At 34.6% G+C, this 21,143-nt stretch overlaps 1 protein-coding gene across 3 annotated transcripts in view; it reads left to right on the top strand.

Annotated features, from left to right (window-relative positions):
* Window positions 1–21,143, top strand: part of OCA2 (OCA2 melanosomal transmembrane protein) — a 284,022-nt gene that overhangs the window by 185,708 nt on the left and 77,171 nt on the right. For all 3 annotated transcript variants that reach the window (XR_011570128.1, XR_011570130.1, XM_070801365.1), the window contains exon 19: window positions 721–848. Coding sequence is in view for 1 of the 3 variants with exons in the window: in XM_070801365.1 (XP_070657466.1) it covers window positions 721–848 (128 nt within the window). In the remaining 2 variants the exon portion in view is untranslated. The remainder of the gene's footprint in view (window positions 1–720; window positions 849–21,143) is intronic.

Raw genomic sequence — 21,143 nt, 5'->3', positions numbered from 1 at the left:
AAATGGGCATTCCCATATACTACTGGTGGAATTGTAAAATGTTACAACCATTTTGGGAAGTAGTTTCACAGTTTCTTAAAACACAAATATTCCATAAACTAGCCTATCATATAATTCAACAATTCTGTCCCTAGATATTGATCCAAGATAACTGAAAGCATAATGTACATATATATAATTTATATGAAAGTTCATAGCACATTCATTTGTAATAGCCAAACACTGGAAGCAATGCAAGTGTCCATCAAAGGTGAATGATTATGTGCACTGTGGCATAGCCATACTTAACAAAAAAGAAGAATGAAATACCAACACTGAAGAATTGAAGAATGAACACACCAAGGTTGAAGAATCTTAAAATAATTGTATTGAACGGAAGCAGTCTGTTAAAAAAAATACGTGTTATATGATTGCATTTATAGAAAATATAAAAACTATACAATGAAAGGAAAGCAATGAATGGTCTCCTGGGGGTGGAATGGGGTGACAGGAGGAGGGAGAGGGAGAAAAGAATATGGACATGAGTAAAGTGCTGGCATGGTGGATATATTCATTATCCTGATGGCTGTTGTTTTCTTTGGTATATATATTAGCCAAAAGATACATGTTAAGTGTGTTCAGTTTGCAGAATATCAATTATCTTCAATTAAAAAAGAAATCTGAAGATGAAGAATTAGCATTTTAACAATTAAACTATAAGTCTGTTTACTTGTTTTTCAGGATGGATTGCTATTCTAGGTGCCATCTGGTTGCTAATTTTAGCTGATATCCATGATTTTGAGATAATTCTACACAGAGTGGAATGGGCAACCCTTCTGTTCTTTGCAGCACTCTTTGTTCTGATGGAGGTAAGTCTTTTGTTGAACTTTTGCAATAGTTCAAAGACCCGATTTTTATATTTCACATTTTATTTACTGAATGAAAAAAGCCCAAAGTTTGTAAGTCTTTGTACATATTCACTGAGTGGAAAATTATGGGGGTTGAAATTAGACTATTTTAAGTTAAACCAACTTTTATCTCAGGCACTTAAATAATATTTAATAAACTTGTTTATTTGGTTGCTGTTTTTTTTTTTCTTGAATAACCTTTGTGGTTTGTAAACTTTCTCTAATTTCATTTGCTGTAAAGTAGAATTTACTCTAATTTGGGCTTAGAGCAAAATGACTTGTTACAAAAAGTTTATAGGGAAATATCTTGATAGTCTATTCCTTTTGTGTAATATTTAAATAATCTCTTATAATGGGAAAGACTGTATCAAAGAAAAGAATGAATAACATGTATTGTTTTAGTTATAATTGTTGTCACAAAGTTATTCACAATAACTTTTATCTTGGGAGTTGATTCACAAACATGTACCTCCTCAAATACAAAGATTTACTATATAAAAAATACTGTTCCCCAAAGGATTACTTCAAACACACCAAATGTTTCACATTTATCACCTTAACTTGTTGATTACAAATCCATTCAATATTCACTATTCTCTTGATTAAAACTAGCACTTTTTAATTAATTATTTTTAAACAGGTCCCTTGTATCATTGAAATCTGTCTTTAATTCATAATAGATTACATAGGTGTAATAACTCACATAGCCCCTCCAAATACATCAAAGAGATATGAATCATATTCTACTTCATCAATTTCCTACTCAAAACTTCACCTTTTCTATTCTGTGCTTTCTTTATGCACAAACATATAGACTATTGAGGGGGAAATTCTAGTTACTATTTCATGATTGGCTTTTGAAAGTCGCTGCCTCAATTGTATGTTTATTCAAGATGTAAACTGCTATCTCATCTAGGCTTTGGCATATTGTTCTCAATTTCATACTTCTCTTTGTCTGATAGGGTAAATGCTGGAATATTTAAAACAACTTGAGATATAATTTATATATTATAAAATTAATTCCTTTTACATTTACAGTTCAATAATTTTTAGTAAATTTTGAATGTTTCATTCCCATGACCCTCATGATCCCTTATAGTCATTTCTAGCTCACAACTCCAGCTCTAGGCAATCACTGATCCTTTTTCTATTGAGCTGCCTTTCCTGTACATTTCATCTAAAGGGAATCATATATTGTGTACTATTTTCTGTTGGCTTCTTTAAATTAGAATAATGATGTTGAGGTTCATCCATGTACCTTAGACTCATTTGTTTTATTGCTGAATAACATTCTGCTATATGGATATACTATATTTTATTTACCTATTTTCATAAAAATTTGTGTATATTTGTGTATGAATTTTTGTGTGGACATATGTTTTATTTTAGGTAGATAATAGGTCTTATCATTGCTTTAACTTATTAAGAAACTGCTAAAATGTTTTCCACAGTGGTTGTACCATTTTACATTCCTACCAGTAATATAGTAGATTCCAGTTTCTTTACATCATCGTCATATATTGTCATTCATTTTGATTATAGACATTCTAGTAGGTGTATCAGTCAGTTCAGTTCAGTCGCTCAGTCGTTTATGACTCTTTGCAACCCCATGGACTGCAGCATGCCAGGCCTCCCTGTCCATCACCAATTCCTGGAGTTTATTCAAACTCATGTCCATTGAGTTGGTGATGCCATCCAACCATCTCATCCTCTGTCATCCCCTTCTCCTCCTGCCTTCAATCATTCCCAGGATCATGGTCTTTTCCAGAGTCAATTCTTTGGATCAGGTGGCCAAAGTGTTGGAGTTTCAGCTTCAGCATCAGTCCTTCCAATGAATATTCAGGACTGATTTCCTTTAGGATGGACTGATTGGATCTCCTTGCAGTCCAAGGGACTCTCAAGAGTCTTCTTCAGCACCACAGTTCAAAAGCATCAATTCTTCGGTGCTCAGCTTTCCTTTTAGTCCAACTCTCGCATTCATACATGACTACTGGAAAAACCATAGCTTTGACTAGATGAAACTTTGTTGGCAAAGTAACATCTCTGCTTTTTAATATGCTGTCTAGGTTGGTCTTAAGTTTTCTTCCAAGGAGCCAGTGCCTTTTAATTTCATGGCTGCAGTCACCATTTGCAGTGATTATGGAGCCCCCCAAAATAAAGTCTGTCACTGTTTCCACTGTTTCCCCATCTATTTGCCATGAAGTGATGGGGCCAAATGCCATGATCTTAGTTTTCTTAGTAGGTGTATAATGGTTTTTAGTTTTTTAAAAAGGCAATATGGGAAAACATTCTTTGAACGTACTGTTCTCCATAGTAGCTGTACCAGTTTGTATTTCCACCAATAGTGTAGGAGGGTTCCCTTTCTCCACACCCTCTTCAGCATTTTTTTTAAGATTAATTTTTAATGGAGTGTACTTGATTTGCAATGTTTTGTTAGTCTCTGCTGTACAGAAAAGTGAATCAGTTATACATATATGTATATCCACTCATTTTTAGATTCTTTTTCCATATAGGCCATTAAAAAATATTGAGTAGAATGTCCTATGTTATAGAGTAGGTCCATATTAGTTATCTGTTTTATATATAGTGGTGTGTATATGTCAATATTAATCTCCCAGTTTATCCCTCCACTCTTACCTCCTGATAACCATAATTTTGTTTTCTACATCTGTGACTCTATTTCTATTTTTTTTTTTGCTTTTAATTGATTTGTCTTTAATTGAAGGATAATTGCTTTGCAATATTGTGTTGGTTTCTGCCATGCATCAACATGACTCAACCATAGGTATACCAATGTCCCCTTCCTCTTGAACCTCCCTCCCAACTCCCACCCCATCCCACACTTCTAGGTTGTCATAGAGCACCAGTTTGAGCTCCCTGAGTCATACAGTAAATTCCTACTATCTCTTTTCCATATGGTAGTATAAATGTTTCCATGCTGCTCTCTCCATTTGTCCCACCCTCTCCTTCCCCTCCCCATTTCCTCAAGTCTGTTCTCTATTTCTGCATCTCCATTGCTGCCCTGCAAATAGGTGATGGCATCATCAGCATTTTTGATGATGGCCATTCTGACTGGTGTGAGGTGATATCTTATTGTAGCTTTGATGTTCATTTCTCTAGTAATTAGTGATGTTGAGCATCTTTTCATGTGCCTCTTGACTATTTGTGTGTCTTCTCTGGAGAAAAGTCTATTTAGGTCTTCTGCTCATTTTTGATTAGTTTTTTTTTTATATTGAGCTGCATGAGCTGTTTGTAAACTTTGGAGATTATTCCCTTGTTTGTTGTATCTGCTGCACATATTTTCTCCCATTTTATGGATTATATATTTGCTTTGTTTCTGGTTACCTTTGCTGTGCAAAATTTTTGAGTTTAATATGGTACCATTTATTTATTTTTCTTTCATTTCCACTACTCTAGGACAGAGATCAGAGATACATTGCTGCAATTTATGTCAAAGAGTGTTCTGCCTATGTTTTCCTCTAAGAGTTTTACAGTAATGTCTTACACTTAGATCTTTAATCCATTTTGATTGGAGTTTGTTTTTTTGGTGTATGGTGTTAAAGGATATTCTAATTTCATTCTTTTACATGTAGCTGTCCAGTTTTCCTAACACCATTTATTGAAGAGATTGTCCTTTCTCCACTGTATATTTTTGCCTCCTTTGTCATAGATTAATTAACCAGAGGTGCATGGGTTTATTTCTGGGCATTTTGTCCTATTTCATTGATCGATAGTTCTGTTTTTATGCAGTACCATACTGTTTTGATTACTGTGGCTTTGTAGTATATTCTGAAGCCAGGGAACTTTTTACTCCAGGTTTGTTTTTCTTTCTCAAGATTGCTTTGAGTACTCAAGGTCTTTTGTATCATCATACAAATGTAAAATTTTAAAATTCTAGTTTTGTGAAAAATGCCATTGATAATTTGATAAGGATTGCATTGAATCCATAGATTATTTTGTGTAGTATAGTCATTTTCACAATATTAATTCTTCCAACCTAAGAACATGGTATATCTTTCCATCTGTGTCATCTTCGATTTCTTTTTTCAACATCTTGTATATAGTTTTTGGAGTATAGGTCGTTTGCCCCCTTAGGCAAAATTTATAACTGTGTGTTATATTCTTTTCGATGATATTGTGAATATAATTTTTTTTTTAAATTTTATTAGATTGGTGCAAACCTAATTGTGATTTCAGACCCTAAATTTTAAATCATTATAATTAGGCTCAAACACATCTTTATTAATTGAAATAGGAACCATTATAATTAACACATTTTTGCCAATGAGAAATAAGTTTGTTTATTCTTGTTACATAAAAATCTGTGCTTCAGGATTCAATGAACCCTTGGAAAGCAAAAAGTTGTTGAGATGCTTGAAGAATGGCAAATGAGGCAAAACGTTGCAGCCCAATTCATTCAACTTTTGAAGTGTTGGTTGTGTGACGTGTGGTCTGGTGTTGTCATGCAGAAGAATGGGGCCCATTCTGTTGACCAATGCCAGTTGCAGGTGTTGCAGATTTCAATGCAGCTCATTGATTTGCTGAGCATAGTTCTCAGATGTAATTGTTTCACAGGAATTCAGAAAGCTGTAAAGGATCAGATGGCCAGCAGACCACCAAACAGTGACTATGACCATTTTTTGGTGCAAGTTTGGCTTTGGAAAGTGCTTTGGAGCTTCTTCTCAGTCCAACCACTGAGCTGGTCATTGCCAATTGTATATAATCCACTTTTTGTCTCACAATCTGACGGAGAAATGGTTCATTGATGTTGCATAGAATAAGAGAAGAAAACACTTCAAAACGACATTCCCCCCCCCCCCCCCCTTAATTTTCAGTCAACTCATGAGGCACCCACTCATTGAGCTTTTTTGCCTTTCCAATTTGCTTCAAATGCCAAATGACTATAGAACAGTTGACATTGAATTCTTGGGCATTTTCTAGTGTAGTTGTAAGAGGGTCAGCTTCAATGATAGCTCTCAGTTTGTTATTGTCAACTTCCAAAGGCTGGCCACTATGCTGTTCACCTTCAAGCTTCTCATCTCCTTTGTAAAACTTCTTGAATCACCATTGCACTGCACATTTGTTAGTGTTTACTGGGCCAAATGCATTGCAGATGTTGTGAGTTGTCTCTGCTGCTTTATGAACATTTATGAACTAAAGAAAATCACTCAAATTTGCTTTTTATTTAACATCATTTCCCTAGTCTAAAATAAATATAAAATAAACAGCAAGTAATGTTATTAGCAAAAAAACATAAAGTGAGAAATGTGCATTAAAATGATGTACAACACAACCACGTTTATTTAAGAATGTATTCCAATATCAAATGGCAAATTTCAACAGTGCAAAACCACCATTACTTTTGCAACAACCTAATATATTCTGATTGCATATTAACATTACATGGAAATACAAATTTTTTAATAATAACATTATATCCTGGGACCTTGATGAATCCATTCGTTAGTTTAGTAGTTGTTTTTATATCCTTTGGAAATTCTTTTCATGTCATCTGCAAAGACATTTTAATTTCTTTTCTGATCTGATGCCTTTAACTAGCTCACATTTTCCCCCTTCCTTTCCTCCAAATACCCTCTTTCCCTCTTCTCTTAATTTTTTCCTGTCTTGTTAGGTAGAATCCCTAGTTTGATGTTGAAGTGATGAGTATTAACATTCATATCTTATATCTGATCTTGGAGGAAATGGATTTGGTTTTTCACCATTATGCATAGTGTTAGTTGTAGGTTTTTTTTTTTTTTTTTGGCTATATATAGATGTCCTTTATTAAGCTGAGAAATATATTAGGATATATTCCTTATTTGTTGTGAAATTTAATATTGGATTTTTTCAACTTTTATCTGTATCTATTAAGATGGCCGTATATATTGTTTAAACTTTGAATCTATTATTATGGTATACTACATTTACTGATTTTCAGATGTTAAGTCTGCTTTGTATTCCCGAAGTAAATCTCACTTGATCATGTTGTAATAAGTTGTTGAGTTAAGTTTACTATTATTCTTTGAGAATTTTTACATCTATATTCACGAGGGATATTGATCTATATAGTTTTCATGTATGTTTTGTCTGGATTTGTTATGAGCATCACACTGAATGAGTGCGACAGAATGGGTTGCAAAGAATTCTGTGTAGAAGAGTTTGTGAAAGATTGTTTTTAAATATTCAATAAAAGTTTCCAGTGAAGCCATCTGGGCATGAAATTAAATTGTGGAAAAGTTTTATATATTTGTTTGTTTTTCCTAATTCATTTTCTTTGGCCTATTTAGGTATTCTAGTTCTTCTTGAGTAAATTTTACTAGTTTTTGTTTTCTATGAATTTGTCTATTTCATCCAAATTTTCTTAATTTTTGGCATAAATTGTTTGTAATATTGCCTTATAATACTTTTTATTTCAGTGCTATCATTAGAGATATCCCCCTTTCTATTTCTGATTTTGATGATTTGTGTCTTCTCTCTTTTTTCTTGGTTAGCCTAGGTAAAGTTTGTCTACTTTTTTGATATTTATTTTTAAAAGGAAATATTAATTTCATTGACTTTATTTTTTCATATTAAGTAATTGGATAAACTCTTGAATTGGAAATATTTTTTAAAGTTGGAAAGCCTTAAGATCTTACTTTCTAAGCTTTAGAGTTTAGTGCATTTCATCTAAAACTGTCTATTTTCTCAGTGACAAAGACATTTCATTTTTTCATTACCATCCTCTTTGCTTCTTCCCTTATAGATGTGTATGTATTTAAAGTTCTCAGGCTTTCTGATACGTGTTAATGTTTGACAAAAACCAACACAGTACTGTAAAGCAATTATCCTTCAGTTAAAAATAAATAAAAATTAAAAAATTCTTGACCTTTAAAATTTTTTCTCAGGCTATTCTGCTAGCCAGAAAGAAAATCCATTTCCAACAAGCTTCTTTTCACTAGACTCTCAGTTCCTCATTTCCTCTTGCTACTTTGCCACCTAAGTCTTCTTATTTTAATGATCCTCTCCATAGATTCAGATGCTTTCAGGCAGACCATAAGGTTTCCATGGCTGCTGCTTGGAGGTCAAATTACTTTCATTAATTTTCTTTGTACATTTTTTGATTTCTATTTCATTGATTTCTGCTCTAATCTTTATTATTTAATTTCTTCTATTGGCTCTTGATTTGATATTCTCTCTTTGCCTCCTGTGTTCTTAAAGTGGAACCTTAGGTTATTAATGAGATCTTTCTTATTTTACATAAGCATTTTAGCTACAAATTTCCCCCAAGCATCATTTCTCTGCATCCTTTATTACTGATACTCTTCTTTTATTTTCATCTGTTCAAAATATTTGCTATTTTTTCTTATAATTTATTTTTAAAAGATTTGTTAGCAATTTATTTGTAATATTTTCATTTATGAAATGATTCTAGGTTTATTTAATTTTTCTTTTCATTCTACGTAAATCAGAACATGATTCATTAGAGCCACATATTTTGCTTTTATCACTGTTTGTAAATCTTCACCTAGACAATCTTGACAAGTCTATAAAATAGTCAAAGTAGATTGTTCTTCAAAATAGGCAAGAGAAGCAAAGTTGATGTTAGTGGTTTTTGAGAGGTATTTAAATATGGTATTGTTTTTGACATATGGATTATTGAGAAGTGTGTTTTTTAAGTTACCAATATTTGTGGGTTGTCTATATTTCTTTCCATTTTTTATTTTTAATTTAGTTCAATTGTCATAGAATATATTTTTCATATATCAGTCCTTGTAATTTTATTGAGTCTTTGTTTATAGTCTTGCATTTTATCTTTTCTGGAGAATATTCTACTTGTGCTTGAAAAGTATGTGTATTCTGCTTTTGTTTGGTGGAGAATTCTACAAATATCAGATACATCATGCTTGTCAATAGTTTTGTTTAAGTTTTATACATTACCTATATTCTGTATAATTTATATCAATTGTTGATAGTGGGGTATTGAAGTCTTCACCTGTCACTGTTAAATTGTATATTTTCTTTTCACATGTACTAGTTTTTGTTTCATATGTCTTGGAGATCTGTTGTTAGGCACATGTATTTTATAATTATTATAACATTCATGTGAATAGAACTTTCATCATTATTATATCTCCCTCTTTTTTTTTAGTAATATTTTTGTGTTAGAATCTTTTTTGACTGGTATTGATATGGCCACTTTCAGCTCTCATTTGTTGTTTTTTGCAGGGGCTACCATTAAAAAAATTCAGTCTGACAATTTCTTTTTGATTGAAATGTTTGTTTATATGTAATAAAATTACTCATATGGTTGAATTTATCTGTCATTTTGTTATTTGATTTTGCTATGTTTTCTTTCTTTTGTACCTCTCTTCTTCTTTACTGCTTTCTTTGTGCTAAACAAATATGTAACTGTAGACCATTTAAATTGTCTTTCATTTTGTTTTTTACACCGTATTTTAAAATTATTATAATATTATGAGTTAAACTATGCATCGATTTAAATTTAGTTTTTATTTTATATTGAAGTATAGTTGTTTACAATGTTGTGTTAATCTTGGATGTATAGCAAAGTGGCTCAGTTATACATATACATTTATCCATTCTTTTCCAGATTCTTTTCCTATGTAGGTTGTTACAGAATAATGAGTAGACTTCCCTACGCTATACAGTAGGTCCTTTTCATTTCATTGATCTTTTATATTGTTTTCTTTATCTATATTTCATTTGTTTCTGCTTTGATTGTTATGATTTCTTTCCTACCAGTACTTGGGTTTTGTTTGTTCTTCTTTCTCTAGTTGCTTTAGGTGTAAGGTTATGCTGTGCTGTGATTAGTCACTCAGTCTTGTCTGACTCTTTGCAACTGCATGGACTATAGCCTGCCAAGTTCCTCATCCTGGGGATTTTTCATGCAAGAATACTGAAGTGGGTTGCCATTTCCTCCTTCAGGGAATCTTCCTGACCCAGAAATTGAACCTGCGTCTCCTGTGTCTTCTGCATTGCAGGAAGATTCTTTACCCACTGAGCCATTGAGGAGGCCCCTTGATATATGATGTAAGGTGTAAAGTTAGGTTGTTTATTTGAGATATTGCTTGTTGCATGAGGTAAGGTTGTATTGCTATAAAATTTCCTCTTGGAACTGCTTTTGTTGTGTCCCATAAGTTTTGGATTTTTGTGTTTTCATTTGCATTTTTTTTTCTAGATATATTTTGATTTCCTCAGTGATCCATTAGTTGTTATACTAAAGTAGCATATTTTTCAGCGTCCACATATTTGTGTTTTTTGTAGTTTTTTTAATGTGTGTGTATTAAATAATTTTTAATCTCGTAGTACTGTGGTTAGAAAAGATGCTTGATATGATTTCAGTTTTCTTAAATTTACCAAGGCCTCCTTTGTGGCCTAGCATGCGATCTATCCTGAAAAATGTTCCATGTGCTCTTGAGAAGAATGTGTATTCTGATGCCTCGTATGTTCTACAAATATCAATTAAGTCCACATGGTCTAACTATTTTCCAGTTTGTGAGTTGCTCACCCAGTGGGTATGGGATTTGATTACATCATGAGGTGTCCCCTCCTACAATCCTTATGTGGTTTCCTGTTTGTCTTTGGATGTTGAATATATTTTTTGGTAGGTTCAAGTCTCTTCTGTCAATGGTTGTTCAACAGTAAGTTGTGATTTCAGTATTTTCATGAGAAGAGGTGAACTCAAGTCCTTCTGCTCCACTATATTGACTCCCTATGCATCTTAATGTATTACAGTTTACTTCAGGTTAACAGTGATTTGCTTCCAGTAAAATATAGAAATCTTCTTCCAGTACAGCTCAAGTTTTTCCTTCCTCCATTGTGCTCCTATTGTCATATACATTATATCTTTAGGTTATATGCCTAACATATAGTTTTACCATCCTTATTGTTTTGTGATATGCATTTTAAATAAAAAAAGAAAAGAAAATATATTCATACAGTCTTTTAAAAAATATATATATATATATAATTAAAGTATACTGTTACTGCTAAGTCACTTCAGTCGTGTCCAACTCTGTGCGACCCCATAGACGTCAGCCCACCAGGCTCCCCCGTCCCTGGGATTCTCCAAGCAAGAACACTGGAGTGGGTTGCCATTTCCTTTTCCAATGCATGAAAGTGAAAAAGTGAAAGTGAAGTCGCTCAGTTGTGTCCGACTCTTAGCGACCACATGGACCCTTAGCGACCCGACCAGGCTCCTCCATCCATGGAATTTTCCAGGCAAGAGTACTGGAGTGGGGTGCCATTGCCTTCTCCGATTATTAAAGTATAGTTTACTTAAAATGTTTCAAGGTGATTCAGTTATACAAATACACATATAGTATTTTAGAAATAATTTTCCTCATAAGTTATTATAAGATATGGGCCATGGTTCCCTATGCTATACAGTAAATCTTTGTTTCTTGTTGCATGTCTATTTTTAATGAGAAATCTCACATTCTATGTATATTAAGTCAAACAAGTGGAATCAAAATGTCATAATTCTTTTAATTAGGCAAAAATTCATAAATGTTTAAATATATATATATATATTATACATATATATATGTATACAAAAGCTTTTCTGCTACACTTGATAAAGACTTGAGAAAGAACATAAAAAAAGAAGAGATGAAGAAATTGGAGAACATAAACTAAATGAAATGGGAGCACTGAATATGAAATAGAAAAGTGAAACAAACTAGATAAAAGTGAAAGATCATCATATAACCCAGTTGTTTTTAAACATGAGTACTCATTAGAAACATATCTGGAGCTCTGGAGAAAAAAAGCAATACCTGAGCATTGATATTTTTAAAAAAATTCCAATATAATTCTGATATGCATCTGGATTTTAAAAAGTGATTACAGGTTTTCCCATTAAATCCTAGTTTTGGTGATACAGAGTTCTATTTTTTTTTTCTGTTGACCAGTCATGATACAATGGTATTAAGTGAGTAATTGTTACATAATCACAAGAGGAAAAGATGTTTATCAGTTTTCACAATCAGTAGCCAGACAAAAAATAAAAGATAATTATAATTTTGAGTCATAATGGGAATGTGATTAACTTAACAATATAAAATAATTACATACAACTTTGGGGGAGGTCAAGCAGAATGATGTGGTAAGTGGAAGTGCATACATGCACATAGTTTCATCCACCCAGCCAGTGTATGTCTTATGGTTGGTGCATTTAATCCATTTACATTCAAGGTAATTATGTATGATCCTATTACTGTTTTCTTAATTGTTTTGGGTTTATTTTCTGTAGGCCTTTTCCTTCTCTTGTGTTTCTTGCTTAGAGGAGTTCCTTTAGCATTTGTTGTAAAGCTGGTTTGGTGGTGCTGAATTCTCTTAACTTTTGCTTATCTGGAGAGCTTTTAATTTCTCTATAAAGTCTGAAGGAGAGTCTTGCTGGGTAAAGTATTCTTGGTTGTAGGTTCTTCCTGTTCATCACTTTAAATATATCATGCCATTCCCTTCTGGCTTGTAGAGTTTCTGTTGAAAAATCAACTGATATCTTGATGGGAGTTCCCTTGTATGTCATTTGTCATTTTCCCCTTGTTGCTTTTAATATTTTACCTGTCTTTAATTTTTGTTAGTTTGATTATTATGTGTCTTGCTGTATTCCTTCTTGGGTTTATCCTGCCTGGGACTCTGTGCTTGCTGTACTTGGTTGACTATTTCATTTCCTATGTTCTGGAATTTTCAACTATTATCTCTTCAAATATTTTCTTAGGTGCTTTCTCTCTCTCTCTTCTACTTCTGGGACCTCTATAATGTAAATGCTGGTGTGTTTAATGTAATCCCAGAGGTCTCTTAGGCTGTCTTCATTTCTTTGCATTCTTTTTTCTATATTCTGTTTTGTGGCAGTGATTTCCACCATTCTGTCATTTATCCATTATTCTGCCTCGGTTATTCTGTTGTTCATTCCTTCTAGTGTATTATTCTTCTCTGTTTGCTCTTTAGTTCTTATAGGTCTTTGGTAAACATTTCTTGCCTCTTCTCAATCTTTACTTCCATTCTTTCCCCAAGATCCTGGATCATCACTATCAATATTCTGAATTATTTTTCTGGAAGATTGTCTATCTCCACTTTGTTTAGTTGTTTTTCTGAGATTTTATCTTATCCTTTCCTCTGGGACATACCTTTCTGCTTTTACATAGTGATTAGCTTTCTGTAATATTGTTTTTGTTTTAGTCACTTTGAGACCGTGCTTCTTCTTGCTTCTCCTGTCTGTCCTTTGATGGATGAGGCTAAGAAGATTGTGTAAGCTTCTTGATAGAAGGGACTGATGTGGGAAAAACTGAGTCTTGATCTGGTGGGCAGGCCTTGCTCATTAAAACTTTAATCCAATTATCTGCTGATAAGTGATGTTGCACTCCCTCCCTGGTAGTTGTTTGGTCCGAGGTGACCCAGTCCTGGTGTCTATGGGCTCTATGTAGGGTTAATGGCCAACTCCAAGAGGGTTTACACCACGGGGGACCTTCTAGTTCCCTCGTCCCTTTGGTGAATGCCTGCCAACCCATGTCTCCACAGGCGGCCTTCCGACACTAGCAGGTAGTTTTGGTTCAGTCTCCTGTGGGGTCACTTCTTCTCTCCTCCGGGTCTTGCTGCAAACAAAATTTTGTTTGTGCTTTCCAAGATTGGAGTCTCTGTTTCCCTCAGTCCTCTGGAAGGCCTGTAATGATACCCTGCTGGCCCTCAAGGCCAGACTCCCTGGGGATTCACAGTCCCTTTGTCGAATCCCCCAGGCTGGGTTCGACAGAATGGGGGATTCAGAACCTTCACAACAGAGGGAGAACTTCTTTAGTATTATTGTTCTCCAGTCTGTGGGTCACCCACCTGGTGGGTATAGGGTTTGATTTGATCATGATTGCGCCCCTCTTTGGGCTTCCCTTGTGGCTCAGCTGGTAAAGAATCTGCCTGCAATGCGGGAGACCTGGGTTTGATCCCTGGGTTGGGAAGATGCCCCGAAGAAGGGAAAGGCTACCCACTCCAGTATTCTGGCTTGGAGAATTCCATGGACTGTATAGTCCATGGGATCACAAAGAGTTGGACATGACTGACACATTTTCACTTTACCTTCTCATTGAGGTTTCTTCTTTGTCTTTAGGTGTGAGGTATCTTTTTTTGGTGGGTTTCAGCATCCTCCTGTCAATAGTTGTTCAACAGCTAGTTGCAAGTTTGGTGCTCTTGCAGGAGGAGATGAGCACAGATCCTTCTACTCTGCCACCTTGAACCAAAAGACTCAATCAATCTTTTTATATATGTATATATTTACCTTTTCCATGGTTCTTTATTGTTTAGTATGGATTTAAGTTTCCATCTGGTGTTGGCTTGAAGGAGCAGCAAATTTAGTTTTTATTTGTATGTGAATGCCTTTCCCAACCCCTGCATTATTTTCCAAAAATAGTTTTGATGAATCAGTGTGGAATTCTTGGGTCTTTTAACTTTTGTCTTTTAACATTCCAAATCTATTGTCTTGCTGCCTTCTGGTCTCCATTACTTCTCATGATGTCAGCTATTCATCATATTGTTTTACCCCTATGCATTTAGAGTCATTTTTGTTGCTGTTTTTGAGACTTTTTTTTGTATTTGTCTCTCAATACAGTGACTATAGTGCATTTGGGCTTGGATCTCTATGTTTATTTTAGTTTTGTTTCTTTGAGCTTTTCTTTCTTTCTTTTAAATTAGAGGATAGTTTCTTGGCAATATTTTGTCAGTTTCTGCTGTACAAGAGTGTGAATCAGCTATAAGCATATGTATATCTCCACCTTCTTAAGCCTCCTTCCCATCTCCTAGGTCATCACAGAGCACTAAGCTGTGCTTATGGTGTTATAAAATATCTTCTCACTAGCTATTGTAGAAATGTCTGTTTATGTCTTCCACCCATTTTAAAATTGGGTTGTTAGTTTTTCTGATATTGTATGAACTGTATGAATTGCCTGTATTTTTTGGTGATTAACCCTTTGTCAGTTTCTTCATTTGCAATCATTTCCTACAATTCAGAGGGCTGTCTTTTTGTCTTGCTTATGTTTTCCTTTTCTGTGTAATTTTTTTTTGTTTAAGTATGTCCTGCTGGTTTATTTTGTTTTTATTTCCATTACTCTAGGAGATGGGTCAAAGAGGATCTTGCTTCAATTTATGGCAAAGATTGTTCTGGCTATGTTTTCCTCTAAGGGCTTTATAGTATCTGGTATTACATTTAGGTCTTTAATATATTTTGAGTTTAATTTTGTGTATGGTGCTAGAAAGTGTTATAATTGCATTTTTTTACATGTAGCTCTCCAGTTTTGCCAGCACCACTTATTGAAGAGGGTTTCTTTTCTCCATTGTGTACTCTTTCTTTGTCAAAGATAAGGTGACCATAAGTGATGGGTTTCTCTCTAGGCTTTCTATCTTGTTCCATTGACCTACATTACTATTTTTGTGCCAGTACCATACTGTCCTGATGACTGTAGCTTTGTAGTAGAGTCTGAACTCAGGGAGGTTGATTCCTCTAGTTCCGTTTTTCTTTCTCAGGGTTGCTTTGGCTATTTGGATTCTTTTGTGTTCCCAAGCAAACTGGAATTTTTTTGTCATGGTTTTGTGAAAAATGCCATTGGTAGTTTGATAGAGATTGCATTGAATCTGTAGATTGCTTTGAGTAGCATAGTCATCTTCACAATATTTAAATTTCCAACACAAGAGTATAGTATATATTTCCATATATTTGTGTCATCTTGATTTCTTTCTTGAGTGTCTTGTAGTTTTCTGTATACAAGTCTTTTACCTCCTTGGGTAGGTTTATTCCTAGGTATTTTATTCTTTTTGCTGCAATGGTGAATGGGATTTTTAAAAAATTCTTTCTGATTTTTCATTGTTAGTGTATAGGAATGCAAGGGATTTCTGTGTATTAATTTTGAATACTGTGACTTTACCAGGTTCACTGATTAGCTCTAGTAGTTTCCTGGTGGCATCTTTTGCGTTTTCTATATATGTATTTTTATGTCAGTTCTAAGCAGTGAGAGTTTTCTTTTTTTCCAATTTAGAGCCCTGCTATTTCTTTTACTCCTCTGATTGCTGTGGTTAGGACTTCTAGAACTATGTTGAATAATAGTGGCGAGAGTGGACACCCGTGTCTAGTTTCTTAGAGGAAATGCCATCAAATTTTCATTTAGAATAATATTTGCTGTGGGTTTGTTACATATGGCCTTTATTTTGTTGGGGTAGGTTTAATTTATGCACAGTTTATACAGTTTTTTAAAAAAATTATTATCAAAATTTTGAGTTTTGTTGAAAGCTTTTTCTACATCTATCGAGTGGAAAATTCTGAAAGAGATGGGAATACCAGACCACCTGACCTGACTCTTGAGAAACCTGTATGCAGGTCAAGAAGCAACAGTTAGAACTGGACATGGAACAACAGACTGGTTCCAAATAGGAAAAGGAGTACCTCAAGGCTGTATATTGTCACGCTGCTTATTTAACTTCTATGCAGAGTACATCATGAGAAACCCTGGGCTGGAGGAAGCACAAGCTGGAATCAAGATTGCTGGGGGAAATATCAATAACCTCAGATATGCAGATGACATCACCCTTATGGCAGAAAGAGAAGAAGAACTAAGGAGCTTCTTGATGAAAGTGAAAGAGGAGAGTGAAAAAGTTGGCTTAAAGCTCAACATTCAGAAAACTAAGATCATGGCCTCCGGTCCCATCACTTCATGGCAAATAGATGGGGAAACAGTGGAAACCATGGCTGACTTTATTTTTGGGGGCTCCAAAATCACTTCAGATGCTGATTGAAGCCATGAAATTAAAAGACACTTGCTCCTTGGAAGGAAAGTTATGACCAACCTAGATAGCATATTCACAAGCAGAGACATTACTTTGCCAACAAAGGTCCGTCTAGTCAAGGCTATAATTTTTCCAGTGGTCATATATGAATGTGAGAGTTGGACTGTAAAGAAAGCTGAGTGCTGAAGAATTGATTCCTTTGAACTGTAGTGTTGGAGAAGACTCTTGAGAGAGCAAGGAGATGCAACCAGTCCATCCTAAAGGAGATCAGTCCTGGCTGTTCATTGGTAGGACTGATTTTGAAGCTGAAACTCCAATACATTGTCCACCTGATGCGAAGAGCTGACTCATTTGAAAAGACCCTGATGCTGGGAAAGATTGGGGGCAGAAGGAGAAGGGGACGACAGAGGATGAGATGGTTGGATGGCATCACCGACTCAGTGGACAGGGGTTTGGGTGGACTCTGGGAGTTGGTGATGGACAGGGATGCCTGGCATGCTGCGGTTCTCAGGATCACAAAGAGTCGGACACGACTGAGCAACTGAACTGAACTGACTGAGATTATCATATTTTCCCCCACAATTTGTTAATAGTGTATCATACTGATTTGTATGTATTGATGAACCCTTGAATCACTGGGATAAACCCCAATTGATCATGATGTATGATTCTTTTAATATGTTGTTGGATTCTGTTTGATATTTTTTTTTGAGGATATTTTCATATATATTCAACACTGATTTTGCTCTGTACTTTTATTTATTTATTTATTTTTTTTGGTTCATATCTCTGTCTGGTTTTGGTATCAGGGTGATGGTGGCCTTGTGGAACTAATTTTAAAGTATTCCTCCCTTGGGCATCTCTTGGAAGAGTTGGAGAAGGAGAGGTGTTAGCTCTTCTGTAAATGTTTGATTGAATTCGCCTATTAAGCAATCAAGTCCTAGGCTGTTGTTTGCTACGAATTTTTTCCTCTGTTTCAATTTCACTAATTTTGATTGGACCACTAATATTTTCTATTTGTTCTTGGTTCAGTCCTGGAAGGCTGTATTTTTCTTAGAATTTGTGCATTTCTTCCAGGCTGTCCATTTTATTGGCATATATTTGCTTATGGTAGTCTCTTTTGATCCTTTGTATTTCTGCAGTGTCAGTTGTAGGTTCTTTTTCATTTATAATTTTTTTCAGTTTGAATCCTCTCCCTTTTTTCTTTGATGAATCTGGGTAATGGATTATCAATTTTGTTTATCTTCTCAAGGAACCAACTGTTAGTTTTAGTGATCTTTACTGTTGTTTTCTTCCCTTCTTTTTAAAAAATTTATTTCTGTTCTGATCTTTGTGATTCCTTTCCTTCCACTAACTTTTTGTTGTTGTTGTTATTCTTTTCTAATTGCTTTAGGTGTAGGGTTAGGTTGTTTACTTGAGATTTTTCTTGTTTCTTGAGGTAGGATTATATTGCTATAAACTTTCCTCTTAGAATTGCTTTTGTTGCCTTCCATTGGCTTCTGGTTATTGCATTTTCCACTCTCATTTGTTTCTAGGTACTTTTAAAAATGTCCTCTTTGATTTCTTCAGTGATAATTTGATTACTAGTAGCATATTGTAGAGCCTCCATGTGTCTGTATTTTAAAGTTTTTTCCCTTTGTAATTCATATGTAATTTCATAGTGTCATGGTCAGAGAAGATGCTTAATATATTCAATTTTCTTAAATTTAGTTAGTCTTGATTTGTGACCCAAGATGTGATTTACCCTACAGCATGTTCAGTGTGCGTCTGAGAAGAAAGTATATTCTGTTGGTTTGATGGAATGTCCTACAAGTGTCAATTAAGTTTTTCTGCACTGTTATTTCATTTAGGACTTGTATTTCCTTTTTAATTTTCTGTCTGGATAATCTATCCATTGGTATAAGTGGGTTGTTAAAGTTCCCCATTATTATTGTGTTATTGTCCATTTCCCCTTTTATGGCTGTTAGAATTTGCCTTATCTATTGAGGTGTTCCTATGTTGTATGCATAAATATTTGTAACTATTATATATTTTTGGATTGATCCCTTTATGGTTATATATTTTCCTTCCTTATGTTTTATGTCTTTATTTTAAAGTTTATATTGTCTGATATGGTTTTTGCTACTCTAGCTTTCTTTTCATTTCCATTTACATCGAAGTATCTTTTTTCATCCCCTCACTTTCAGTCTTTATGTGTCTGTAGGTCTGAAGTGGGTCTCTTGTAGGCATCATATATACAGGTCTTATTTTTGTATCCATTCAGCCAATATGTGTCTTTTGGGTGCAGTATTAAGGTAATTATTGATATGAATATTCCTATTACCATTTTCTTAATTGTTTTTTTTTTTTTTTTGTAAGGTCTTTTTCTTCTCTTGTGTTCCCTGCCTAGAAAAGTTTCTTTAGCATTTGTTGTAGAGCTCTTTTGGTGGTGCTGAATTCTCTTATGTTTTTCTTGTCTGTAAAACTTTTGATTTCTTCATCAAATATGAGTGAGAGCCTTTCTCATTAGTATAATCTTGGTTGAAGGTTTTTTCCTTTCATCACTTTAAGTACATTCTGCAACTCCCTTCTGACCTACAGATTTTATGCTGAGAGATCAGCTTTTAATGTTATGGGATTCCCATTGTTGCTTTTCCCTTGTAGTTTTAAACATTTTTTGTTTGTGTTTAACTTTTGTTAGTTTGACTAATATGTATCTGGATGTATTTTTCTTTGGATTTATCCTGTATGAAACTCTCTGTGGGTCCTGGAGTTGATTGTTTCCTCTTCCATGTTAGTGAAGTTTTCAACTATATAATCTCTTCATATCTTCTTTCAGACTCCTTATATTTTTCTTCTTTGGCTGGGACCCCTATAATTTGAATGTTGGTTGTTTAATGTTGCCCAAGAGGTCTGTGATAGTTTCCTCAGTTCTTTTAATTTTTTATTCTGAGCATTTATTTCCAACATTCTATCTTCCTGCTCACTTATCCAATCTACTGCCTCAGTTATTCTGCTACTGATTACTTCTCATGTATTTTTAATGTCAATTATTGTGGTGTTCATCACTATTTGTTCTTTAGTTCTTCTAGGTCCATGTTAAATTTTTTCTCGTATTTTCTCCATACTATATTCAATATTTTGGATCATCTTTACTATTATTATTCTGAATTTTTAAGGTATATTGCTGATTTTCTCATTTATTTGGTCTTTTGGGGTTTTGCCTTGCTCTTTTATCTGCAACATATTTCTGCATCTTCTCATTTTGTTTAACTTACTGCATTTGGTGTCTTCATTCCACAGCCTGCAAGGTTGTAGTTGTTCTTGTTTCTGGTGTCTTCTCCATGTAAATGAGCTTGGTCCCATTGCTTGTGTAGTCCTCCTGGTTGGGGGATTGGTGGGTGTATTGGCAGGGGCACATCAGGTGGTGTGTTTCAAGGTATCTGTGACCTTAGTATGACTTTAGGCATCCTGTCTGCTAATTAGTGGTGCTGTGTTCCTGTCTTTTTGGTTGCTTGGTATGAGGTTTCCAGGACTGGAGCCTTCTGACCATTGAGTGTAGCTGTGTCTTAGTGTTGAGATGGAGACCTCTGGAGGAGCTGTTGCCAATTAATATTCCCTGGGACTTGGACTTTTTTGATGTTTCTTGGCCCTGGACTTGGCGGTCACACCTCAGAATCTCAGGGTTGACTCATGGGTGGAGAAACTAGACCTTACCAGCCACATGACATGGAGGAAAAAGAAAACAATAATTAGAAAAAAAGAAAAGAAAATGAACAAATACTCCAACAAGTGGTAAAAGCAAAACCAAACAGACAAAAATAGGCAAAGCAACACACACACACACACACACACAGAAGAAAAAAAGAAGTGAGAACAAAAAGAGGAGGGCAACCAAACAAATAAAAAACCCCAAACCAAAACCAAACAATATAAACCAAACTAAGAAAACGAACAAAAAGCCTAAAAAAATCTTACTAAAAGTAAAGGAAAAGAAAAACAGAAGAAAAGAAAGAAGGAAACAAAAGGAAAAAGCACAAGACAACAACAACAAAAAAAAGGAAAAATATAAAAAATATAGAAAGTAGTTTAAAATGGAGATAAAAACAGAACATGGATAAAACAAAAATAAGAAAAACTACAATATAACAAAAAAGTAAAGTAAAAATATATTAAAAATACAAGCATAAAAAAGAAAAGGTAAAAATTAGAAGAATAAAACAGAACAAATTGAAACAAGAATAGCAGTAACAATAATGATAATATTGGCCTCATCTGTCCATTTCCTTGCCCCCCCCCCCGCCCCCCCCCCCCCAGTGAATAATAGGCAATCTCTACTTCCTCAGAAAGTCCTCCAATACCTACCTCTAGGTAGGGCTCTGGACCTGTCATGTGCACTGTTGGACCAACTCAGACTCTGACCTGGCAGAATGCCCATGTGTACTTGCCCTTGAAGCCCACAGTTATTAATGTTAGACTGCCTCAAATTGTGGGTACACTCATTTTCTATTTAGA

Source organism: Bos indicus, chromosome 2 (genome assembly GCF_029378745.1).
Source record: "Bos indicus isolate NIAB-ARS_2022 breed Sahiwal x Tharparkar chromosome 2, NIAB-ARS_B.indTharparkar_mat_pri_1.0, whole genome shotgun sequence".
Taxonomy (NCBI): domain Eukaryota; kingdom Metazoa; phylum Chordata; class Mammalia; order Artiodactyla; family Bovidae; genus Bos; species Bos indicus.
This window is presented reverse-complemented; position numbering and strand designations above follow the sequence as displayed.